The 26,719-nt window shown below is 41.3% G+C and overlaps 1 protein-coding gene across 3 annotated transcripts; it reads right to left on the bottom strand.

Annotated features, from left to right (window-relative positions):
• Nucleotides 1-2,580: 2,580 nt before the first annotated feature.
• Nucleotides 2,581-24,951, bottom strand: LOC113021779 (butyrophilin-like protein 1). Of its 3 annotated transcripts, XM_080301536.1 has the most exons (7): nt 24,360-24,951; nt 22,776-23,102; nt 20,186-20,470; nt 16,336-16,467; nt 6,111-11,849; nt 4,667-4,945; nt 2,581-2,827 (listed from the first exon to the last, which is right to left on the bottom strand). In XM_080301536.1, exons 1-5 carry the CDS (start codon nt 24,448-24,450, stop codon nt 11,749-11,751), a joined length of 936 nt encoding a protein of 311 aa, XP_080157662.1. In that variant the 5' UTR covers nt 24,451-24,951; the 3' UTR covers nt 2,581-2,827; nt 4,667-4,945; nt 6,111-11,748. The 3 variants fall into 3 exon arrangements, 1 of the variants encoding a protein (XP_080157662.1); XR_013909135.1 differs by lacking the exons at nt 6,111-11,849; nt 16,336-16,467; nt 20,186-20,470; nt 22,776-23,102; nt 24,360-24,951 and adding an exon at nt 5,728-5,906 and having other exon boundaries at nt 4,667-5,374; XR_003272355.2 differs by lacking the exons at nt 6,111-11,849; nt 16,336-16,467; nt 20,186-20,470; nt 22,776-23,102; nt 24,360-24,951 and adding an exon at nt 5,728-5,901 and having other exon boundaries at nt 4,667-5,250.
• Between the last annotated feature and the right edge of the window lie 1,768 nt (nt 24,952-26,719).

Raw genomic sequence — 26,719 nt, forward strand, 5'->3', positions numbered from 1 at the left:
GTCAAATCCAGTACGTGGTTAACATGTCAAGTTTCTGCGTGTCACATTAAAAGTGTGACAGCACTCAGTGCATTAAACCTTTTATAACTGTGATATTTCCTGTTATGAAAACCACAGCTGGCAGGCAGCTGGAAGCAGAAACATAAACAATGACTCTTTTTATGCTTTCGTCTGTTGAGCCGGTCGGACGAGAAGTCAAAGCGTACGAACGCTTTCATAGAACAGCATCACATTTACCAGGACTGCACAGTGGCAGTGGTGGCTGTAAGCATGTGCAGTTTATGGTAAATGGCCTATATTTGTATAGAGCTCTACTAGTCCCTAAGGACCCCAAAGTCACCCTCAAACTGAACACTCCTTCAGTTTCAGATAATATACTTATACTTATACTTAAGTTCAGACCCGTCCTTGCTCCAGTTTTACCCTCAGCTGGTTTACATAAATCTCCTCTCCACACTCAGCTGCTTCCAAGGAAGGATCTCATCCTGCTGCTGGACTCTAACATCAGCCTTTACCTGCTCTGCGGATGTTGAGACCTGAACGGTCACTTAAACCAGGACCAGGAACACTGAGTCAGACCAGCTGCAGCCTGAAGTGGAGTCAGCAGGATTAGACTCTCACAGCAGGGTCGTGTGGTCGTGTTTTAGTGTTCAGAAAGCTCATTTTCTTTTTGTTGCAGTGCACACCGCTCACCCCACAGAAAACATGTAACACTGAACGCTGTGTTTAATTAGGACCTCAGCAGGCGAGAAAAGATCCACAGGTGCTTTGTGTCCTGAATCATCCACAGCTGTGGAGCTGTGTGGCCTGCTGCCGTTTCTCACTTTGCTGCTGTTTGTCTGACAAAAGTGTTCAAACGAGCAGCGACTCGTGGCCCAAAGAGTCGTCCCTGCAAGTTTTTGTAATGTGGACGGTTATAAGAGGCTGACGCAGCAGCTGAGCCGCCTCATTACTTAAGCAGCTTAAGTCTGAACCGTTTTAGAATTACAGACAGTTTTAAACACAGTTCTCATATTTCAGAGGCTGGCCTTTCACTTCTAGGTTTGATTATTAAAGATGAGAAACATGCACAACAGTGATCAAAGATTTAGCATAGTTAGCATGTTGAAAACACGCTCAGGATTCACACAGCTCCTGTGGGTAAATACTGTGTTTTTATTTATTGTATATCATCACGCTCCATTATAAACAGCCTCCATCTCTGCTGGATGTCATCACAAAATATCCCACAGACTCTTCTGGAAGGACACAGAGACTTTCCCACGCCAGCTAAGAGGCATAATCAACACTGCGTCTGCCCCGGAGGCTCCAGCCTCACCCACAAAACATGCAGGGGGGGGGGGGGGGGGGGTTTCGTCAGATGTCACCTCAACTGACTTCTTTCAATCTGTAGGACTGATAACTCCAGAATGACTGAACCCCTCACCCTGATACCTTTTGTAGGAAGCTTATTTCTCAGAATTTTTTCCTATATTTATCATCTAGATCCTCACTGTTAGCAGACAATAATATGTAATATTTAATCTTCAGTGATGCATAATATTTTTTATAATCATGTTTGTGGTGGCTGTCCTGTGAGGAACCACGTCTCTCTGAGTAAACAGCTGTTAATGAGCTCAGAGGATCAGGCCGACACTCTCATTTACGACTATGTTAAACATTTGACTCATTTAAATATCACAGCTGACTTTAAAGGCCTGAGCAGTGATGCAGGTAACTGTCAGCATCTACAGAGGGATTACAACCGAATGTAACATGAAGGCAGTGTTTTAGTACTTTTATTGAACTTGGCTGTTCAATGAAACTGGACCTGGCAGCATCCCTCTTCCCTCTTCATCATCACAGCTTCCATTACTGACAAGCAACAAGTTATTAAACGTTTCATGTATCACATGTGCTGGATTCTGCGTTTAGTAAGAAGAAACTGTTCTGATTACAAAATCTGATCATCAACCGTGACTGACTGTGTCGACCGCCTTATGCTCAAACACGGCGTTCTTTATGGAAAAGCTGCGGTTAGCTCAGCAATAAAACACCCAGCTCTCACTGCCAGTACCCACAAGAAGTAGTAAAAATAAGACTCTCCAGCTGCACCACCTTCAAGCATCCACCAGGAACTCCAAGCAGGTCAAGTACTCGGAGCTGATTTTCATGTGTACAATTATATGTGACACTCAGGACCTCCAGTATAACCTGTAGGAAAACCCCAGCTCACATGCACCTAACCAGGGTGATACAAGCACGCCCTCCCCCACCCTTTCACTCCAGGGAGTTCCTGAACCCAAGCCTTGAGGCGAGCCCAGGCTCCCTCCCAATCAGAGAGGTGATATTCGTATACCAAAAACCAGTTTTAGCCACCGGGGATCAGTCCACCACCCTGCATCTGGCCATTATAAATACAGCTCTGATATCAGGATTCATCATAATAATGAGCAGATAAAGGGCAGAGCCTCAATTTGTATCCAGTGGGGATAAAAACATGAATGTGTTTCAATGTGAACCGTGATGTTTAAACACTTTTAAAGCAGTTTAGCATGTTTTAAAACCTTATCCACATCCATATCCACATTATCCACTGAGTCATCATTTACCCAACTTTATTTTTCATTAATACAATGTTGGTATAAATAACATATCAGCCTTAAAACCAGAGGAAACAGAAGAGCAGAGAATAAAAAAATACAGATGAAAGTATCTGCTGTCTGTTATCAACAACATTTAACACAAGCTGAGAACAGCAACAGAGACGCAAACACAGCGACAGAGAATCCAGAAGCAAATACAGAAACGATCACACCGACTCCATCGCAGGACTCGAACAGCTGATCTGAAACACATTACAGAAGCCTGCTGTTACAAAGATAGTTTGTAAACACACTAATTACAACCTTTAGCAATCAAATCAGTAGGGGTGCAACGATACACAAAATTCACGGTTCGGTTCGGTTCGATACTTTGGTGTCACGGTTCGATATTTTTTCGATACAAAAAAAATGTTCATGCCTTTTTAATTTGTCATTTATTAAAATTATAAATATATATTTTAACTCAAAAGTACAGTTTTTAAATTTAACCCTAACCCTTGTGCGTGTTTTTTATTTTGACAGCGAATGCGCACCTGCGGACCACTTATGTGCAGCCCTGGTTATTTAGCTCATCATATTGCAGCCACAGAAATTCTTTTGTCCATGGAACCATAAAGCTGCACTTTCTTTTTGCCTTATAGTCTGATTTGTCATAACTTCTCCGTTTTGTGGTAAGCTTTTCTTTGGCTGTCACTTCTTCACCCTGACCTGTCTTATTTGGCTCAGCAGAACTAAAATATATATCTGTCTGTGAAGGTTCTCAGTCATCCAGGTCATCGTAGTCAAATATAAATCCTGCTGCTTTTACACACGGACTCACATAAGCTCAGCGATTCTCTGCGCGATCAACCTCTCACATGTTTAAGCTGCGGGAGATTTCACTTGTCATGTTTGCATAGTAAGCTAACGATTAATAAGACGATGTCAGAGGAATTGGTGCACAAATTATCATCACTCACAGATCAGTGCTGTCATTGCAAAGTGAAAGCAAAAAAACAAGCGCAAATTCAAACGCGATTTCAATATGTCACATATTGACAGTGGCTCACCGATGCCAATGACATAATTACCCAGCTACATTTCTGAAAGAATGCAAAAGCATTGACATATATTTTTCCTTCCTACAATAGCCCGACGGCAGGGCAGAGATAGATTTTGGTAGCCCGACTGAAAAGATCCTAGCCCCGGGACGTCGGGCTAGCGATATTGCGAGCCCTGTATCTGATTGAGGAATCACTCATCTTTGGAAAAAGAGAGTTTATTACAGAGAAATGTCTCTTTCCAAAATAAAAGCTATACTATCCGCTTCTTCTGGGCTATATTCTCAGCAGCATATTAAACATATAAGGAGAATCCTGTGCTAACAGCTGTCTAAATGACTCGGCTAAAGTTAGTAGCATGCTTGTTGTGTTTGTCTTTGCACTAGGATGATGTCGGCGTAAATGTGCAGTCATATTCGTTGTGTTCCCACTAGTGCTTTCAGGTTAATCTCGTTGAAATGACCTTAACGCCACAACACGGCAAATCTCCGTTAACGAGCTACCGCCGATCACTCCGTGCATGGGGCTAGACGGCCAACACGTTAACGAGCTAACTGCGCTAACACACTAGCTCCCACCCATGTAATTGAGCATTGCGTGGCACATCCAACATACTGTTTTACTTTAGTGCATGACTCGCTTACCTTCAGGATCATATGTCACATGAAAACCAAAATAATTCCAAACGCCAGATCTGAATGAGAGTGGGGGAGGTCCATGTTGTAAGGAGAGCTTAACTTCTGTCTCGCTAGCTTGCCCTGCGCTCTTCCTTCTGATGATGCTGTCTGTGTTGAGCGCTCAGTGGATCTGCGTTCGACTACTCCGCCTAGGCTGCACTGTCGAGCCTAGGCGGAGTAGTCGAACGCAGATTCACTGAGCGCTCAACACAGACAGCATCATCAGAAGGAAAGTTGATAAAATAAATTAAAAATTTTGTATTGTTCGATACATATGCGTACCGAACCGAAAGCACTGTATCGAACGGTTCAATATCGACACGAATATCGTTGCACCCCTACAAATCAGAGTCTGTGGCCTCACCTGGAACGTGGATCTCTTCTTCAGTCACATGGCCGATCTCCTCCTGTGTGGCCACGCAGTGGAAGATGTTGGTGTTTGTCCTGGTCACCGTGGTGAGGAGGGTGATGTCATAGCGGCCGTCTCTGTGTGACACCTGTGGCTGCTCAGCAGGAAGGATGTTTCCATGGCTGTCCCTCCACTCCACTCTAGGCTTCGGAGACGCACCTCTGACCTCACACCTCAGCTGCACCCTGTACTCCGTGATGTTCAGGATCCCAACAAACGGCTTCGGAGCTGCACCTGTGAACACAGCATGAAGCTACAGCACAAGGAGGGTGATGTTTCAGCATTCAGGTGAATTTTAAGGTGGTTTCTGGTTTAGTGACCTCCCAGTGGCATTAGCCTTCAGCTCACACTGAGGTGGTTTGGCACAGTGTTGAGTGATGGTAATGAGAATGTCACAGACTGAAAAGGATGAAGAGTCCACTCAGAGACCAGCTGCTGTGTTTGAGCTTGCTGTGACGAGCCGACGTGCCTGAACTGCTTCTGCTGTCATCACGATAACAAACAGCAGCACTGGAAGATAAGCTGTCACTCTCCTCCCTCTGCAGAGTAGAACGCTGTTAAACTGAAGTGTGCTGAGCATGACCTGCAACATCTTCATTGACCTGCGATTTGTCCAATGATTTCTTCTGTGTTTAATACCAGAAGACCAATTCTTAGTGATATCTAGTAGAAAGAAATGTCTTTGTTGAGTTTTCACACCAACATCGTGGTGATTTGAGAACTGAATTTGTTTGAAGCAGTAATTACGTCTCCTTCATTGCTGTTCAGCAGATATTTCAGTGTTTCTCTCCACTGTGACAGGACAGCTCGGACCGCAGTGAGGAAACACTCAACACTTGTATCTTTAAATCTAGTTGTTGTTTACCTCATCACTGACAGTTCTGAACCATCTAAAAATGAGTGGGGAAAACAAATCAACACCAACATTAAAGGGATAATTCACCATTTTTGGATACATCTCGCTGCTGTGTTAAATCAGTAGAAGAGCTTTACTGTCTCAGCATTAGTGTTCTTACCGTTTTCATGTCCTGTTGTTACTGCAGTCACAGTCAGAGGAAAGAGACACAAAAATAAAAGTTGCAGAGTTTTTGTCTTAAAAACAGAAGAAAACATGACGCGGAGTAAAAACGTTCCTCTGTGCTGCGTCGATCACGCTACTGACGCTCTGCAGCGGATACTCTGGTCGAGTAAGTTTAGGAAACAAGCCTCAGTCACGAGTGGGAGGAGCGTGTGTGTGTGTGTGTGTGTGTGTGTGTGTGTGTGTGTGTGTGTGTGTGTGTGTTAGTTCTGTTAAGCTTTGCATAAAAAACATCAACATGTTCAACAATCCAGGTTATTAATGAGTGCATAACGACATAAATGCAGACTGATGAATGAGAACTTCAGCTCTCACACTTACAAGCATAAAGTGTTTAATATCAAACGTCAGTAAGAAGAAAACAGACATGTTTCAGCGCCGGTCCTTCCTCAGAGTTCCATGAAACATGTGAACACACGTCCTGGCTCCAGCTCTCGCTGTAAGAACCACAGATTACAGATTAAAGCCTTCGAGGTCTGAACTCGTTTCTCTCCTGTTGACTCTGAGCTGTTTCAGTGTTCCTGACCTGGAAGCTACAGCGTGAACGACACCATGAACCTGTATTAGGAGGAACGATCTGTGGCTTTCAGTGTTATGAAGGAGGTTCCCTTTTCACTGGTGCACATCACCAACATACACTGAAGACCTAACCTGGGGCAGGCTGGACGAGATCCAGAGATTATAGAGATCACAACAGCTTACTGTGAAATCCTAGGAGGGTCCAAAGACTTTCCTGAAGAGCATCAATTTTAAAAAAAAGAATATTTTCAGACCTGCTTTTCTCCTGTTAGCTGAAATTCTGTCTTCAGGCTAAACTGTATCACCAACACAGCAGCTCTTTTCCAGTTTTACTGACCAAAGCACTCAAAGCTCACACTCTGCTGCTTTTAACTTGTAATATAAATAACAGGAAAACCTTCATTTATCCCATATTTAGGAAATTTATTTATTTTGTTTATTTTTTTTTATCTCTTCATATTTTTCTGAAGTCATAGTTTTACTTGCTGTGTAAAATCTGTCGCTCTGCTATCAGTAGACCTGTCCGTGTCTGTGATTGGTCAGAGATTGTCAGTGACACTTCTTAACACACTTCTCTTTGATAAGTATTCAAATGTGACAGCAGAAACTGAGACTCATCAGTCCAGGCAACATTGTTGCAGCTTTCTATTGTCCAGTTTTGGTGAGTGTGTGTGTGCAGTCTCAGTTTCCTGTTCTTAGCTGACAGGGTGGCACTTAGTCTGGTCTTCTGCTGCTGTGGCCCAGCTTCTTCAAGTAGATGCTCTTCTGCACACTTTGGTTGTAACAATAGGTTATTTTACTTCTTGTTGCCTTCCTAGCAGAGAAAGTTGCATAAATATTTTTTCTTCCTTATTCCGATGCTAGCTGTGAAATTCAGCAGGTTGTCTTGACCATGCACATGCTTGACTGCATTGAGTTGTATGTAGTGTGATTGGTTGAAATTTGCATTAACACATAGTTGAGGAGGTGTGCCTAATAAAGTGGCCAGCAAGTGCACACTTTGTGTGAGGTTCAACAGATTTTTTTAAAATTCAAAACTGTTCAGTAAAAATGTAAAAACTGTAATTTTGCCTGCCTCCAGGTTTGACGCTATAATACTTTAAAAAAAATAAACAGCTGTCTGTGCAGTGAGTTGAAAGTGAATGATTCATCTATAGCAGGAGTGTGGAGTAAGTACCACAGGATGGCGCACTTTAACTGTGTATGGTAAGGTCATGGATCGTAGTGATTCAGACAAAAAACGAGATGGCAAATGGACTGATTCTTCTATGGGACTTTTCTACACTCAAACGCAACACAAGCACTGTCTTCTATGCTGCTAAGTGCCTACTAACTACCATTTACACTCTGATGGATGCTAATTGATGCATCGGAGAGCAACTTGGGTTCATATCTTGCTCATATATCTGGCGTGCAGACTGGGGGGAACCACCAACCTTCTGATCAGTAGATGACCTGCTCTACCTCCTGAGCCACAGCCGCCCCAGCAGTGAAAGTTCCTCCAGCGTTTACTGTTATCTCAACTGTCGGTCACGAAATGGACTCACACTAATTTGTGGTAAAACAACAAACAAACTACTAATTAAACTGAACTGATTAAAGATGGGCAGCTACTCTAAACCAAAACTAGCCTCAAAGTTACATCAGTTTCAGAAAAAAACATTTCATTTTCTCTCACAAACAAAATAAAAGAAATTATTGGCCTGTCTGGAGGCCTTATACCACTTAAAGATGTCTTTCTTTTCCTTGAGTATGAACTCCAAATTCAGTGAAGATGTCTTTACAGCTGATCAAACTGCTGGGAGTATTGTGCCAAAGATGGTTAATTTTATTTCTTAACCAGCTCCACATCAGCCTGATTTTGTCATTTTTAAAATGAAAAAATAATACTGTTACTTTTTTAAATCTTTCTATTAAATTCGTGTCATCCTTTTGTTTCTGCGATGTTCCACATTTGATGTTGACGTTATTTTTGTTGTTACCCAGCAGTTTGTAATAAAGGTCGTTCAGTGTGACGGGAGACTGCAGATTAAATTTAACATCCATCACTTTTTCTGTTTCTCTCTGTGATGATGGCAGATTAACAACAGTTAAAATGTTCCTCTAAGGATTTCCTCACTTTGCTGTACAACGCGCTGTTTGTTTGTTTTTACTTTTGCTGCTTCACGCAGCATCACAGCTCAGTGCTCCATCTACAGGTGCATCCACAAGAAGCTGAAGGTGAAGAGCAAACAGATGTAATGATGGACAGTTTGAAGATAATATGGTTTCACTAATAAACATTACTTCTGCACAAAACAAATGTACAACACAGAGCAATTATTTAGAAAAGTATCTTTATTGAAAAAGGTGCAAAGATCCACATTCTATTTACGAAAATATACAAGAAATGTGGTTTAGAAAAAAAAACATTTTAAAAAATAAACTTGTCACAATCATATATGAGCGACTGTTTATGCACCAATTCATTTTTCAGTAAAATGACAAAAACTGTCATTATGAATTCTTTTACATGTTAATATGATGCTGTTATGATAGTTTTCAAACACTGATCAAAAAGATAAAAAATAGAATAAAATTTGAGAATGAAATCAAGGTTTAGGCTACGTCCACACGTAAACGGCGTTTTCGGTCACTGAAAATGGAGATTTCTAAAAACGCCTGTCAGGGTGAATATTTTCAAAAACTGAGTTTTTGCGTTTACGTGTGGACAAGAAAAACGGAGAAAATGCAGCGTCAAAGGTGAGAGTGCAGTGTTTAAATGCTTACATGCACACACAGTTACTGTCCCTCCACACATACGACTCTGCTTCTGCTTCTATGCCCCAGCTTTGTTTACTATTTCCCACCGAGGCTTCTAGACTTCTGTTGGCCAACAACATCTACACGGTTAGGAATATAGCGCCACCTGTTGCTTTGACATGTTCTTAGCAGCGTTTTCCTTCATTTCTGCCTTTACATGTGGACGGGATTATTTTTTTAAAACGAAAACGGAAAATCTCTGTTTTCTTTTTTTTTTTTTTTTTTTTTTAAATGACATCAGAAACAGCAGTATGCGACATTACGTGATGGCAGAGCTTCAGTTCATCCTTTGTCATTTTTTTTTTTTTTTTTTTTACCATAAGAAGAACTGGATTATAAGGCGTATTAAGCGAAACAAAAACAGTCAGATACATCAAACTTCGCATTTGCGATAATATCGCGACATGATCAAGTGCAATTTTCTAACCGCAAAGGCTGCGATTATACTGCGATTATATTATACAATTCATGGGCTGCATCCTCCTGAGGCCGCATTTGTAGACCGATTACGTCACAGCGACGCGCCGAAGGCTGTCCAAATTACTACCATATCCCAGAATTCATAGCGCGGCCCAGCCAAACTCCAGTTTCCAGCAATGGCGGCCGCTACTAAGTTTTAAAATTACTCATACTAATCTTTCTGGGTCACAAAATAAACTTTTAACATATTTTCAGGCAAGAAAGTAGCTGTGTAAACATCAAATATCTGCTCGGTTTATCAAGATATCCCATATTTGCAAAAGTGCTTCGACGTTTTCAGAGGCGTCTGCTACCCACCAGCTCGACAGCTAGCCGGGAGCTCGAGGGTTACTGATGTGGCCGAGAACGGCACAACTCCCGGCACATCATTTTCAGATCACCGCGGAGTTTCGCTGCTCGGGTTAAACATGATATATAAGTCACTTAGACAACCTAAAAATGTTATTGTTGGGCTTTTTTCAGTGTTTTGTTTGTTCGTGAGTAAATCGGTTTGGCTGAGATTAAAGTTATTAGATTAGATAAAATAAAACTTTATTAATCCCCCGGGTGGGTTCCTCCTTGGTTTTCACACAGCTGACTAAACGTCAAACAGAAAACTTATTAAACAGAAGTATGAGACAGTCGAGAATTTACACCAGTGTCTGGTTATATTTTAGATAGCAAGAAGCAGACGGCCGAGTTTATTAAACTCCACCGAGACAGCGGTGACGCTAATCAGAACTAGACCGTCCAATTTCACGCCTTTAAACTTTAAAGGCGTGTTTGTGTGTGTGTTTATACAATTGCTATTATGTTTGCACTTTATGTGTAATGTTACTGACTGCAGAGATCAGTAAGATGTGTGTATTTTTTATTTATTTAATATTATTTTTTAATTGAATGACTGTCTAGTAGTTCACAGATGTCGAAAAACTGAGTGTGGTAAAGCCACTGATTTTGTTTATATACATTTCTGCAATCTGCACATTGTACTGACTTTCATTTTAATGTTTACACCAGGGTTCCTTGTCAGCACTTTATGCTCAGATGTTTGTAAGCTAAAAATAAACTATCGTGTATGTTCAAATATACTGTTGTGATTGAAGAAGTTAAATAAAAATGTCAGTCATCAATTCATGCATCACCTCATGTCATCATAACAGAGGTCTGTCTTCCAGGAAAGAACAGTTTAAAATTAATGTAATATAGTATTGGCCATACTATATGATGTATTGCTTGTCTTTGTTTAATAATACAGAAGACAAAGACCTTAAAAAATAATCGCATATCGCATCGCAATCGCAATATTGGGGCAAAAAAATCGCAATTAGATTATTTTCCATAATCGTTCAGCCCTACTCACCACACGAGGATCTCATTAGCATCCATCAACACACATTATGCCAACTTAAAAACGACCCATCCGCCTCAGCTACAGACCATCATTAACAAATTGTCTCAAACCTCTTGCCGAGTTTGGTGCCACTTGTTTACTATGTGCAACTCCCAGCCTGAAATGCTACAAAAACAATAAAACTTTACCTGTCTAGTCTTCAGTGGTGTACCGGGCTCGAGGCAACTTTAAACGCAAATTCAAGGGTACCGAACCCTCAAGCGTACCCCCATCCAGGATAACCACCAAACACAATAAACTAAAACAACAAGCAAAACAACAAACAAGTGCTTCCAGCTGAATGCTTGGAACGGATGCGAGGGAATGCACAAAGCACCACATACAAACACTGGGACATGAACACACGGTAATTATATATGCATAAATGCTGACAATGACAAAGACTTATAATAATAATAATGGATTGCATTATGCCCTCAAAGCGCTTTATAATTCCACTATTCATTCACTCTCACATTCACACACTGGTGGAGGCAAACCACAGTTGTAGCCACAGCTGCCCTGGGGCAGACTGACAAAGGCGAGGCCGCCATATCGCGCCATCGGTCCCTCTGGCCATCACCAGTAGGCGGTAGGTGAAGTGTCACAACGACCGAGATTGTCCGAGCCGGGGCTCGAAAAGGCAACCTTCCGATTACAAGACGAACACCCAACTCTTGAGCCACGATTTCTCACAGAAGCCTAAATCAAACCTTAGTCTTAAAGGTATCAACATTATTAGTGTTCCCTTTGCAGTTCTCCAAAAGCATAGCATAACACAATGCTTCAAGGATTACAGATATTTAGACCTTTTAATTCTTCTGGGCCAGTCTCAGAACCTGGTGCTGTTGTCTTCTCTGAGGAACTGTTTGCCCTCCCAAGGCAGCCTGAAAACACATTTTCATTAAGTTAACTTTTAGAAATCTTACAGAAATTATTTGCTATTCTAAAAACATTTTAATTTCATTCTAATTCAACACACACAGACAGAAACTGACAGGAATCAAAGAAAACCTGCAGCTAAACGGTATTGGGGTGGCTGTAGCTCAGGTGGTAGAGCAGGTCATCCACTGGTCGGAAGGTTGGTGGTTCGATTCCTGGCTTCCCCTAGTCTACGTGCCAAATATCCTTGGGCAAGATACTAACCCCAAATTGCTCTGTATGAATGTGTGTGAATGTTAGCTACAAAGCACTTAGAAAACTGTGCTTGTGCGAATGGGTGTGAATGGGTGAATGCACAAGTTGTGTGAAGCGCTTTGAGTGCTCAGATGAGTAGAAAAGCGCTATATAAGAACCAGTCCATTTACCATTTACCATAAACCTATAAAATTAAAAAGTTATTGAAGCAGAATAAATGCAAAACGAGCAGAAAGCATCACTCTAAAATCAGATTAGAATACTTTAAAAACCACATACGAGGGCAATCCCAAAAGTAAGATCTCGAAAACAGTGGTGACGTAGAGAAACTGTACAGCTGTTGGCCACATTGTTGTAGTTGTTGCTTCCTCCACTCCCAAATAAGCATGCGCGGCTTTGCTGGGAAGCAGACCAGGAGTGACATGTTTAGCCGCATGTTCTCCTTAAATTGCTGGCTGTCTGAGTGGTGTCCCAGAAACGATGTGGGCTTCATAGATAATTGGCAAACCTTCTGGAGGAAACCTGGTCTTGTTAGGAGAGACGGCATCCATCCCACTTTGGATGGAGCAGCTCTCATTTCTAGAAATATGGACAAATTTATTAAACCCCCCAAAATATGACTATCCAGAGGTTGCGGTGTGGCAGCAATTTTTCACACCAGCCTATTAATCAAGTAAAGACCAAGACAGACTTTTAATTCCTTTGAAAGCCTGATGCTTAGCCTCGTCCACCCCAGCTGTAAAACTCAGAAACCAGTCTTACTTGTTATCATCTATCGTCCACCTGGGCCTTACACAGAGTTTCTCTCTGATTTCTCAGACTTTATATCTAATTTAGTTCTGAGCTCAGATAAAATAATTATTGTGGGTGATTTTAACATCCATGTAGATGCTAAAAATGACAGCCTCAACATGGCATTTAGTCTGTTATTAGACTCAATTGGCTTCTCTCAAAATGTAAAAGAACCCACCCACCACTTTAATCACACTCTAGATCTTGTTTTAACATATGGCATAGAAACTGAACATTTAACAGTGTTTCCTGAAAACCCTCTCCTGTCTGATCATTTCCTGATAACATTTACTTTTACAATAATTGATTACACAGCGGTGGAGAGTAGACTTTATCAAAGTAGATGTCTTTCTGAAAGCGCTGTAACTAAGTTTAAGAATAGTTTTCATATAAAAATAGTTTGCTGCTTTATAAGAAAGCCCTCCGCAAAGCCAGAACATCTTACTATTCATCACTGATTGAAGTAAATAAGAACAACCCCAGGTTTCTCTTCAGCTCTGTAGCCAGGCTGACAAAAAGTCAGAGCTCTTTTGAGCCAACCATCCCTTTAACGTTAACTAGTAATGACTTCATGAACTTCTTCACAAATAAAATTTTTATCATTAGAGAAAAAATTACCAGTAATCATCCCACAGATGTAATATTATCTACAGTTACTCTTAGTACCATTGATGTTAAGTTAGACTCTTTTTCTCCAATTGATCTTTCTGAGTTAACTTCAATAATTACTTCCTCCAAACCATCGACGTGTCTTTTAGACCCCATTCCTACAAAACTGCTCAAAGAAGTCCTGCCATTAATTAATTCTTCGACCCTAAATATGATCCATCTATCTCTAATAATTGGCTATGTACCACAGGCCTTCAAGCTGGCTGTAGTTAAACCTTTACTCAAAAAGCATCTCTAGACCCAGCAGTCTTAGCTAATTATAGGCCAATCTCCAACCTTCCTTTCATATCAAAAATCCTTGAAAGAGTAGTTGTCAAACAGCTAACAGATCATCTGCAGAGGAATGGTTTATTTGAAGAGTTTCAGTCAGGTTTCAGAGCTCATCACAGCACAGAAACAGCTTTAGTGAAGGTTACAAATGATCTTCTTATGGCCTCTGACAGTGGACTCATCTCTGTGCTTGTCCTGCTAGACCTTAGTGCAGCATTCGATACTGTCGACCATAATATCCTATTAGAGCGATTAGAACATGCTGTAAGTATTACAGGTACTGTGCTGCAGTGGTTTGTATCATATCTATCTAATAGACTCCAATTTGTACATGTAAATGGAGAGTCCTCTTCACACACTGAGGTTAATTATGGAGTTCCACAGGGTTCAGTGCTAGGACCAATTCTGTTTACATTATACATGCTTCCCTTAGGCAGTATTATTAGAAGACATAGCATACATTTACACTGCTATGCAGATGACACCCAGCTCTATCTGTCCATGAAGCCAGATAACACACACCAATGAGTTAAACTGCAGGAATGTCTTAAAGACATAAAGACCTGGATGGCCACTAACTTTCTGCTTCTTAATTCAGATCAAACTGAGGTTATTGTACTCGGCCCTGAAAATCTTAGAAATATGGTATCTAAGCAGATTCTTCCTCTGGATGGCATTACCTTGGCCTCCAGTAACGCTGTGAGGAACCTTGGAGTCATTTTTGAGCAGGACATGTCCTTCAACGCACATATTAAACAAATATGTAAGACTGCTTTCTTCCATTTGTGCAACATCTCTAAAATTAGAAACATCCTGTCTCAGAGTGACGCTGAAAAACTAGTTCATGCATTTATTACTTCCAGGCTGGACGACTGTAATTCATTATTATCAGGATGTCCTAAAAACTCCCTGAAAATCCTTCAGTTAATCCAAAATGCTGCAGCAAGAGTCCTGACAGGGACTAGAAAGAGAGAGCAGATTTCTCCTGTTTTGGCTTCCTGTTAAATCCAGAATTGAATTCAAAATCCTGCTCCTCACATACAAGGTCTTAAATAATCAGGCCCCATCTTATCTTAATGACCTTGTAGTACCATATCACCCTATTAGAGCACTTCGCTCTCGCTCTGCAGGCCTACTTGTTGTTCCTAGAGTATTTAAAAGTAGAATGGGAGGCAGAGCCTTCAGTTTTCAGGCCCCTCTTCTGTGGAACCAGCTTCCAGTTTGCTGTGGTGGTGTGGAGAGCTTACAGCCGGTTGTTTGGCATGAATTTCAGTACAAAGGAGCGGGAGACCATCAATTCCCCAAGAGTCATGAAGGTTGAGGAAAAGATCGGCGGATTACTCTGGATGCTCACTGCATTTTAGTTCTTGAGGTTTCCCAAAGCACCATCCACAGGATTTTAACAGACAAGTTGCAATATCGGAAGGTGTGTGCAACACGGGTACCACGAAGGCTGACAGAAGACCATGGCAATGAGTTGATTCTTCCCATGAATTTCTTCGCCGCTATGCAAATGAAAAGGACATCTTCTTGGACTCGATTGTCATTGGTGACTAAACCAAGGGGTTCCACTTTGCACCTGAGACCATACAACAATCATACAAGTGGCGGCATACCTCTTCGCCCAAGCCGAGAAAATTCGAACAAACACAGTCCGCTGATAAAGTCATGGCAACTGTGTTTTGGGACCGAAAGGGGGTATTGTTGGTCGACTTTTTAAAAACACATCTTTTTAAAACTGCCTTTTGCTAACTTTGTTTGTATTTGTATTTTGTCTTTTTAATCTGTTATATCTTGTAAAGCACTTTGTGATCTCTATCTAGAAATGTGCTATATAAATAAAATTTTACTTACTTACTTACTTACTTACTTACTTTCTGCCTGCTGGGACCAGAATAACTGCTGACAGGTACTGTGAAATACTGAAAACAACTCAGAAGGGCAATACAGAACCGGAGAAGAGGAATGTCTTCTCCGGTTCAAGCGTTGTCGTAAGCATTTTCCACGACAACGCTTGTCCACAAGTTGCCTGTCAAGCCGTCGCTGTCCTGCAAAACTTTGGTTGGAACCTTATCACCCACCCTATAGCCCGGACTTGGCACCCAGTAACAACCACCTGCTCCCCAAATTCCCCAAGAACATTTGCCCGGAAGGCGATTCTGCTCTGACGAAGAGGTGAAAGATGAGGTTCAAAGCTTCATGAAGGACATGACAGCGAGCTGGTATGACATGGGCATTCTAAAACTGCCACAGCGTCTACAAAAATGCATTGACTGAAATGGTGATTATGTAGAAAAATAAATAATTCGTCAACCCTTCAAATTATGTAAATATTATGGAAAATAAATGGTTGTTTGTATTTCTAAAACAATAGGAGACCTTACTTTTGGGATTGCCCTCATAATAATACAATTAATAATACAATATTAATGTTACAATTTATTAATATATTTAACATATTGGTCGCTTTACACAGCATATTATTAAATAATTACTTCAACTTACCTCTGTTAAAGTGTATTGAGATAGTCTTTGTAGCCACAAGCACAGGCAGAACTAAAGCAAAACCTAGCATTCCAATGAACCATCCAGCCAATCCAGTGATAAATTGTCCACATGTGCCTTTAAACAGGTTTTCTGAAAGACATCAAAAACCTTGTGTGATGCAGAGAATGTATTTAAATCATATAATTAACTGAATAAACCTCAAAAGAAACGCTCCTAAAAGCTTTGAAACTTTAAATCCAATGAACACAACCAAACACTGTGAAGATTCTCATCTGACAAATTGATCTTTTGATCAATCTGTCACACACTAATATTTTGTGAACCTGCCTTTAGCTTAGACTTAGCACTGAAACACAGCATATTTTCAATGAGCTTATGCAATGTCACGGCATGTACAGCATGTGAGGTAAATCCCCTGTTGAGTTTGTAAGTTTGCTCAGAAATAAACAGTGTCTAAACTTTATGGTTGTTTCATTTTATGCAACACATGACTTACTACATGGTGGAGAAACCTTTGCTAGCAAGCACAATAATAAGACATTTCTCATGGTTTGTAGTCACGTTTGCACACATCTCAGGAGGTATTTTGGCCCGCTGCTTTTTACAAAAACTCTAAATCCTTCAGGTTTCTTCACTTTTACGTAGCATCTCCATGCTTGAGCTCCCTCCTCAGATTATCTAAAGAATTGATGTCTGAAGACTGGCCAGGTCACTCTACAATCTTAATTTTCCTTTTCTTTAGCTACTTTTTTGTTGTCTTGGCGATACGTTTTGGGACATTGTCATCCATCTACTACTCATCTTCGATGTTCTTGCTGAAGAAGAGAGGTTTGGGGTGCCTGGTCCCCTCTACTGGCCCCTTGGTGAAGTCATCCTGTACCCTTCGCAAAAAAAAAAAAACGCCCCAAAGATGAATGTTTTCACCTCTGTGTTTGACTGTGGGGATGGTGTTCTTTCGGCCATTCTCAGCATTTCTCTTCCTCCAAACATGGCAGAAAAGCTACATTATGGTTTTATCACACCTCAGCACTTTCGCCCGAGCCTTCTCTGACTCACTTATATTTTCAGTGGCAAACTTAAGACAGTCCTGTAGTTGCAAGATTTCAGTCCATTGCAGTCTAGTGTGTTACCAGTGGTGTTGTTGGTGACTGTGGTTCCAGCTACCTTCAGATCATTAACAAGCTCCTCCTGTTTAGTTTCATCCCTTTCTTGTGATCATCTACGCCCCATGATAGGACTGGACCAAATCATACCATTCACGGTAATACCGGTGTAATGTTGGGCAATGATAAGAAAATGAAATATCGCGATAGAATATGGGTAAAACGCGCATGCGCAGTGCCTGTTTTCATACGCACATGGCGGAAAAAGCATGGCAGCGACGGAGAATGAGTAGGGCGAACGCAGATCGTTGAATGAAACAGATGAACCAGAACTGGTTTGTAAAAATGCTGCAACTCCAGTGGTGTGGAACTGGTTTAGCTGTCGTCCGTCAGATACACAACAAAGCACTATTTTTGGTAGAGCATGCTAGCGGGCCGTCGTTATTACCGATATTACCGAAACGATTTGATGTGCTACACGGCGCTCAAAAATCTGTCAAAATTTTTTAGTACGACTTTGCTGAGCTACGAAGCCGCGCCGCTTGATGGATTGTCGGAGTATTACAGCTATCGTAGGTGGAGCCTCGCGGAGTGATACATACTGCGCTTCAACATAATATTACCGTATTGTGTGTGTATAACCTCTTTTTAAGTTTTGTGGATATTATACTTGGTTATGCTGAGTTTCCACTGGAAATGCCTTTTGGTTAAACTGTCAGCAAAGAATTTGCATTTGCACTGTTAAATTTTTATATAACTTTAATGCACTTAAAAAACAGCTGCTTGTTTAATTGATGGGGTATTTTTTGCACTAAAAAAAAAAAGTTGTGGAGTCGTAAAGTATTTTGTCACGCGTCAATTATATCGTTAGTTATATTGTTATCGCAAATTTTCAAATGGTAAATGGACTGCACTTGTATAGCGCTTTACTCAGTCCCTAAGGACCCCAAAGCGCTTTACACATCCAGTCATCCACCCATTCACACACTGGCAATGGCAAGCTACATTGTAGCCACAGCCACCCTGGGGGCGAGGCTGCCAGACACTGGCACCACCGGGCCCTCTGACCACCACCAGTAGGCAAACACGGGGTTAGTATCTTGCCCAAGGATATTTGGCATGTAGCCAGGAGGCAGTATGGGATCGAACCACTGACCTTCTGATTAGTGGCTGACCTGCTCTGCCACCTGAGCTACAGCCACCCAGATATATGTCATGATGAATATTTTTGGAATACCTTGCCCTGCCCTACCGCATGAGGCAAGATCTTGCATGGAGCTCCAGGCCAAAGGCAAACAATGGTCATTTTATTCCATTTCCAAAAAACTGCACCAACAGTTGTCAGGTTCTCACCAATCTTCCTCTTGATGGTCTTGTAGCCCATTGCCACCTTATGCCTGTCTACACTGGTATCTTTTGATAGCTCTTTAGTCATGTTTATGGTGGTGGAGAGATCAGAATGGAAGAAACCGATTCTCTGGACAGGTGTGCTTTATACACATAATGAGTCAAGATCAGGAGAATCTGTGATTGACTGATGTAATCTGTGTCTCAAATGGCCATAGAGCTGGTCTGGAGGAACAAGAATTCTGGTTGGCATTCCAATGACATTCAAAATCAATTCATGACTTTCATGTAATGATGTAGGAACCAAAAATAAAATTCACATAGATTCCACTGAATGTCGTAGCAAATATGGAGGAAAAGCACAGCTTTAAAATTAGCTTGAAGTTTTAGTTGAATTAGTTTTTAATAATTCACTTACAACTACGACATCGCAGTTGTAAGTTTCTTGTTCGCGTGGCCGCCATCTTGGCTCAGTGTTTACTGTGATTGCTTTGCAAGGGCCAGCAGTAGCAGAGTTGGAGTGGTTTATGCCCCAGTGTCTAAATAAATGGTGCGGCAGTCCGAGCCACAAATTGAACGCCTGTGTCCGACTGGTCTCTCTACAGTGCACCCCAATCAATCACAAGATCACACAACGCAGACCGGGGAGTCCAGTGTAGGGAGGCCCCTGCACTGGTTAAGGTTTGACAAACAAGTCTAAGTCTGCAGCTTCACCTCCTCAGCTCAGGCCTGAAAATCTGTTTTCTGCTCTTGATTTCACTCTTTATTAGCTCAGATTAGTTCTCCACACTCTGGACTCTGTTCAGTTCAGCTGCATGCTCTGCAAAGCCACCAAGCCACCCGCTCTTCGCACATTCAGTCCCACCCTTCCTGCTCTGGCTCTGCTCAAATCTCATCCTCAGCTTGACAGTAATTATTCATCTTTTATTTAACTACAGTCCCATATGTGTTCATTTATCAATCTCATATAGAGAGCTCTGGCTCACATTATAGCAGCCTTCAATGTCTATAAACAATAATGTTGCTAGGCAACCAAGCATTAATTTCTATGGGGTCAAAACGTCGTCCTCGGCAGTTCTAGGTAAATGCGGTCATGTGTGCGTTTTTCCTTTTTAATCCCACACAGCGAATAATTCAATATTTGAGGAATAAGCACATTAAGGTTTTAATTTAACAGAGTTACACAATATTTAAAATTCCAAAAGGGTCAAAACAAAGCCCTTATCAACTCTGATGTTAAAAAAGGAACATCAAATAAATATTTGCTGTGGTTCAGTAAAAGTTCTCCCACGTAGACAAACCTACAAGTTACTTAGAAAGTAGGTTCTTCCAAGCGTTCTGTCAGAAACAACAACTACAGGTATTTGTTCTACAAAATGCCAAAAAACAAATCTTACCAGAGAAAGTGACGCAGAGCTCATGCTCAGTCTTATGGCCGATCTCCTCCTGCGTGGCTACACAGTGGAAGGGGCTGATGTTTGTCCTGTTCACCGTGGTGAGGAGGGTGATGTCATAGCGCTCTCCTGTGCGTGACACCTGTGGCTCCTCAGCAGGAAGGATGTTCCCATCCCCGTCCCTCCACTCTACTTTAGGCTTTGGAAAAGCACCTCTGACCTCACACTTCAGCCGCGCCTCGTCCTCTGTGATGTTCAGGACATGAATGAGTGGCTTCGGAGCTGCACCTGTGAACACAGTAAGGCTGTGTTAATCACTTGATCAGTCTTTATCACCTCCTTTACTGTCTCAGAAAGAATAAAGAATCAGCACCTGCTTAACACCACAGCACTACAACGCTGAATACTGCAAAGAAATGTTTGTATTTGTTAAGCTAAATTACAACGTGAATAACAAATTAATGTGTCACTGCTCTCAATTACTTTGAATATAAAAAAAATGTGTGATCTCTTCTGAAGAAAAACTACAATTATAGTAATTGGTCTTTAAACTGACTGATTCATCAAACATATGTTAAGAAACAAATCGATCCCAGCACCTCACAAAGTCCTTATAAAAAGAAAAACTAACACTGATGTGGGTTCACATTAAATCAGTCGTCGATGATTTTAATAGTTGACGTAATCGTGACTAATCGTGGCAGTCCTAGCTGGAACATCATTAAAATGGCAGGAAAAACAAAATCCTACACTCGTGTGATGGTTCACTGCAGCGGCCGTGGCAACAACTTATTAAGTTGCAAAATCATGAGACCAGCGGACGCACCACAAAGATTGTGTTGTGTGACACATGATGTGATGTGAAAATCAGTGCACAACACAACGGACACGTCGAGCATAACCAGCATAACTTAGCTACACAGCATGTGCCTGACACCAGGACCTGCACTGCCATGTTCAAATCCACATCACAGTTATACTAATTCTCAGGTTTATAATATATTTGCTGCTCTCAGGTGTTTACAGTGCAGGAGAGTCATACGTGCGTCAGCTTAAACATGACGTGCAAATGCAGCAACAGAATGATGATATACCATGTTTGTACGCCACAACACTTTCAGCAACAGCCTATTCACATTTTTAAAAAAGGTCGGGTGCTGTGTCAGTCTTCAAGGCGACAACAATAAACAGTGATACTGAAGTCAGGTTCAGGACAGATTTCTCCTTATCTGTCATTACTGACAGGACCACAGATTTCAGTGATATCTTTAAAATTGTTTATGGCAAGTTTAAACATGTTTGACAGGTGCTGAGGCTAACAGATGTGTAGCTACACAAGTTACAGATGTAGACAACAGCATCATCAAGACAAATAATAGGCACATGACTATGGGCTCAAATTGTGGTCATAAATATCTTGTACTTGTAAATCAAATGTGTATTTGTGAACTGAGTTTTGTAACCTTGTGAGCTAAAATATGTGAACATTTTATGTTTGTGCATCTACAGATGAGAATTTGTGTGTGAGTAAAAAAGATATTTAATAAATAAATAAATTTAATAAAATATTTACACGAGTTACACATTTTTTGTTAAGGTCTGGTTACAGATACAAAGCAAACTTTAAGAAATGAATATAGCCACTACAGTGACCATCAAAACGATGAAAAAATATTGCGGTAAACAGTTTATTTTGCGACACCACGAAACAAACGATAGCGTAAAATGAAACGATAGACATTTTTATATCGTCATCCGATATATATGTTATTGTGGTGGAAACAAAACAGCAAAATAAGACATTTATCAAATGTGAATCGTAGTTTGGATCTTCTTTTGCTGCTGGTTCAGTGAATTTTGGTTGGAGAGAGACAAACTCTGCAGCTCAGAATCGAGCACAAAAAAAGACGTAACCACTGCGCGGACCCGACACATCAGAATCAGTGAGCTGTCGGCTTTCAGCCCCGACGGCGTGTCCGTGCTGTCGGGTGAGAAAGCTGATTCTGATGCGTCGGGTCCGCTCTGCGTTTACTTCTTTGTGCAGAATCCGTTTACCTGCTGTCATTTGCTATTTGGTGGTTTTAGAAATACTTTTGTGAGCTTTAACCTGAGATTCTGGTGTTTCTGGCAAAATATATTTATATTTAAAAGTCAATTCAGGATTTAATGAATCGATATCGCTTTATTCAAGCTTCTCACCTCCCTCGCTGGGGCTGATTTTTAGGTCAAGAGCCTCATGATTAAAAGTAGATTCTTGATCCCAACTTAATCATTGACTGTTTGATTGACTTGAATTTATGATCCTAAAGCAGAGACCCTCTTTGCACTGTTAGCCTTTATTTCCAATTCACATGTAATCTAAGTCTGCATGCAAATTTGAATTCGTAATGAAATTGTTGCTGCGTTTGCACCCACTGTTTAATAAAAGTACATTTAAGCAAATGTTAGTGTATAAGGAGTGAATTGTATTTTGTTTTTCCACATACTGTACAACTGAGTGTGGACAAAACAACATCAACATTTAAAAAAAATTGAAATATGAGTTTTTAGAGAAGGTTTTTTTTTCCAGATGCATTAAAACTAAAATACTCACCAACAACAAGTTCAATGCTGAATGTTTGTTTTTGTTGCAGAGGTAAATCACAGGTGTAGTTTCCACTGTCAGGCACCAGGGTGTTTTTGATGATGATGGAGGCGTTACCAGACTGCAGCTCTAGTGGAAAATGTGACACCCGTCCTCTGAAGTGCTCGTCTTGACCGTCATTGTGATGATTGCCTCCATCATACCTGAACACCTCCTGTTCATTTGGATCAACTTTCTTCCAGTTAAACAGCTTTAGTTCAGTCTTCTCCTTGGTGCTGAGTGAGCAAGGCAGGACGGCGTCACTTCCTTCTAATACAACCACTTTGATCCGTGAACCTGAAGGACAAAACATTTTTTAATCATAATGGGGACCAAATGGGGATAGTGAGCAATGGGGTTCCATTGCTCTGTAAAAACAGGTTACATGTATGTTAAACAATAGCCTGGCTGCTGGCTATTATTTTTTAAAATAATTATAATAAAGTACATTTAAGCAAATGTTAGCCAAGAAAGTTCTCCACAAGACAACAATGAGACCAGATCTATTTAAAGCTTACTTTCAGAGTAGTTTAACATTTGTTCAATTTTTATTCCATTTACAGAAACATTTCACCGTCCTTTTCTACAGGTTTAGATAAAAATAGAATTACTGACTTGCCGTTGCACTCCTGAAAAGTGTTTCAAAAGAACTTTACAGTGAAGATGATTTCAGAACTTTTAGGTATAAAAATGCCGTAATATGACTGTATTACTGTTTTGGATCACTCTCTCTTTTCTGATCTCACTACAGTCAAAGTCGCTTTCAGCTGTAAATGCAACCTGTTGCATGTGTGAAGGTGATTCGTTATGTTGTTATAACCTAAGTAAGGAGGCTTAGAAAGGACTCCTCTCTTTAAAATATTTCTTAGCCGGTTTAGAAGCTACACCACACAGAATACACCTGAATGAGATGAAGACAGGTGTGAACAGTGAAGGTGCAAGGAGGAGAGGTAGTGAAAGTAGAGTTTAAAGACTTTAGGTCAACCTTCCAAATGCATCTGACAGTGCAGGCGGCTTTTTATCTTAGTTAACTTTACTAATTAACTAAAACTGGATGATGATGATGTTTAGCGAGGCTTTAACTCTTTTTTAAGCAAAATGTGCCCTTTAAGGTTGAGTTTTTAGTGACACAAGTATAAGAAAGCCACTTATATAAAAATGTAAAGTTTAAAATATCCATCCATCCTCTTCCGCTTATCCTATTTCAGGGTCGCGGGGGGCGCTGGAGCCAATCCCAGCTGTCATTGGGCGAGAGGCGGGGTACACCCTGGACAGGTCGCCAGTCTGTCGCAGGGCCGACACACAGGGACAGACAACCATTCACACCTAGTGACAATTTGGATTATTCAATTAACCTATCCCCACAAGCTGCATGTCTTTGAAATATATACAAATATATTTGCACCAGTAGTTCAGTAAGACATGAAAGCATGTAGTCAGACCCAGCATTCATACTACTTAGCTACCTTAGCATAAGTTAGCTAAGTAGTATGAATGCTGGGTCTGACTACGAACTTATATCCGTAAACTAAAAATTAGCATTGGCATCCTTACCTGGTTCACCTTCAGCTGATGCAGATGGTATCAGAACGGCGAGACACAACCACAAACACTCTGGTGCTGACAACATCTTTAAAAGATTCATTGTCCGACAGGTCTCTTAACGTTAGCGCTTATGGCTACAGAAGCTATCCTCCGCCTTAGCTATCAGGCTGAATATAAGTCAAAGTGACTGTGGATGATTTTGGAACTCCCGATAAGCCATCCCAATATAGAAAAAGTTAGACTACAAGTTAAACTAATTTCTACAGCTGTAGGGCGTAAATGGCACCAAAACAAAAACTTCGTGTTTGTTTACGATTTCCGATTGTATTTCTTTTCCTCCTCCTCCTTCTTCTTCTTCTTCTTCTTCTTCTTCTTCTGTATAGGTTTATTGGCGGTTGGCAAACAGCAAAATGGTGCATTACCGCCGCCACTGGTGTGGAGTGTGGACCGAAATGACAAAAATAAAATAAAATATTCAAATTCTCCCGAACAAATGGGTCTGCCTTAAAAACCAAGATACAGCCTGATAGCTTTCACTTATAGAGCTCACGCGGAATAAATCAAACAAGTCCAACTCCACTTTCATATCGTCCAGCTTTTTGATCAGTTGTCTCCTTTCCATATCCTGACAATGCAATAAAACACGTTCTATTGTTTCCTGTTCCCTACTGCAGTCACACTCCCCTGTACAGTGTTTACCTATTAAAAATAATGTGCTATTTAAGCCAGTGTGTCCAAATCTCAGTCGAGATAATCGTCTCCTCTCTCCTGTTTTGTCCTGTACTTCTCATTTCCCCCATTTTCCTTTGGTTGTTGAACAACCATCGCCCTTTCCTCTCCTCCTCCCATTGCTTTTGCCACCTTTCCTTCCTTTTGTGTCGTATTCTGCTCTTGAGCTCCGTCCTACTCACACTAATAACCAGGGCTGGACTGGGACAAAAAATCGGCCCGGGCATTTTGACTAGAGACCGGCCCACCAGGTATTATAGGAAAAACCATAAAGCCTTTGAATGAAAACAAACGCTGTTGTCACACTGATGTACACTGTCTTGTTGGTATATAAGTATCAGTCTAATAAACGTAAACCTACACCATCCTCCCTGTTCTGGTATTCTAAACAGTACCCGAAAGTAGACTGTTGGTCGAGTTAACCTCCTAAACCATCTACAACACATGGTGAAAACCTGAAATTAAGACAGAGGAGAGGTGAGACATGATCATTACTGGGGCGATCGTGGCTCAAGAGTTGGCAGTTCGCCTTGTAATCGGAAGGTTGCCGGTTCGAGCCCCAGCTTGGACAGTCTCGGTCGTTGTGTCCTTGGGCAAGACACTTCACCCGTTGCCTACTGGTGGTGGTCAGAGGGCCTGGTGGCGCCAGTGTCCGGCAGCCTCGCCTCTGTCAGTGCGCCCCAGGGTGGCTGTGGCTACAATGTAGCTGCCATCACCTGTGTGTGTGTGTGTGTGTGAATGGGTGGATGACTGGATATGTAAAGCGCTTTGGGGTCCTTAGGGACTAGTAAAGCGCTATATAAATACAGGCCATTTACCATTACTGATGACAGATTTAGATATATTTTCATAAACCATTCATTTGCCACATGAATAAACAGCACGGCAGGGCAAAATATTTTTTCTAACATGGCAACCTTTAAAAAGTGAAAGAAGACAGAAAGACAGGTGAGAAAGAATAAAACTTAATTGACTTTTTGATGGCATTTTACACACAGTACTGGTGCAGTATCTAGAAAATGTAAATGACTGTAAAAAGTCAGCACAACGAAAATAAACTCCACCTAAACTTGGTTTATATCTGACCCAGATAGACTGCAGGTCATAACTTCTTACCTGAGGTTCAGTTCACCGCCTCGGGTCTCTGCTCCTCCTGCGTTTCCATCATCCACCTGCCAGCGTGTTGCACCTGCTGGCCTCCACCACGTGCTAATGTTACTGAATCTGTGGAAGCTCTGCAATAGCCACCACCAAACAACTGAGTTATTTTTACACATCTCCCAGCATCTGGCCAATCCACCACCTTTCAGTGTTTATACCGTTACGGAAAAAAAATGAAAAAAAAACCATCAGCCCATAAAAGCGAAAAATCACCATCCAGGCCAGTCCAGCTATGCCAGGGAGGGAGTTATTTCATTAGGCTGCTCAGGAAAGCTGGCCTGAACCATTACCCTCTCACCCAGGCCCACAGAGGACTGATAGAGAGCATCCTCACCACAAGCATCACTGTCTGGTATGGGAACACCACACAGGTAGAGAGAAAGGCTCTGCAAAGGGTCATAATGACTGTGGAGAGAATCGTAGGGACAAAACGTCCATCCATGGACTCTCGCAGACCACGCCCCGCCACACACATTAAC

This window comes from Astatotilapia calliptera, chromosome 5 (genome assembly GCF_964374335.1).
Source record: "Astatotilapia calliptera chromosome 5, fAstCal68.1, whole genome shotgun sequence".
NCBI lineage: Eukaryota > Metazoa > Chordata > Actinopteri > Cichliformes > Cichlidae > Astatotilapia > Astatotilapia calliptera.

Excerpts from the sequence above, each read along its gene's own strand:
- LOC113021779 (XM_080301536.1), bottom strand. The coding sequence starts at position 24,450 with ATGAATCTTTTAAAGATGTTGTCAGCACCAGAGTGTTTGTGGTTGTGT. Across the intron at positions 23,103-24,359 it reads ATCAGCTGAAGGTGAACCAG|GTTCACGGATCAAAGTGGTT; the intron begins GTAAGGATGCCA and ends TTTGTCCTTCAG. Across the intron at positions 11,850-16,335 it reads CTCAATACACTTTAACAGAG|GCTGCCTTGGGAGGGCAAAC; the intron begins GTAAGTTGAAGT and ends ATGTGTTTTCAG.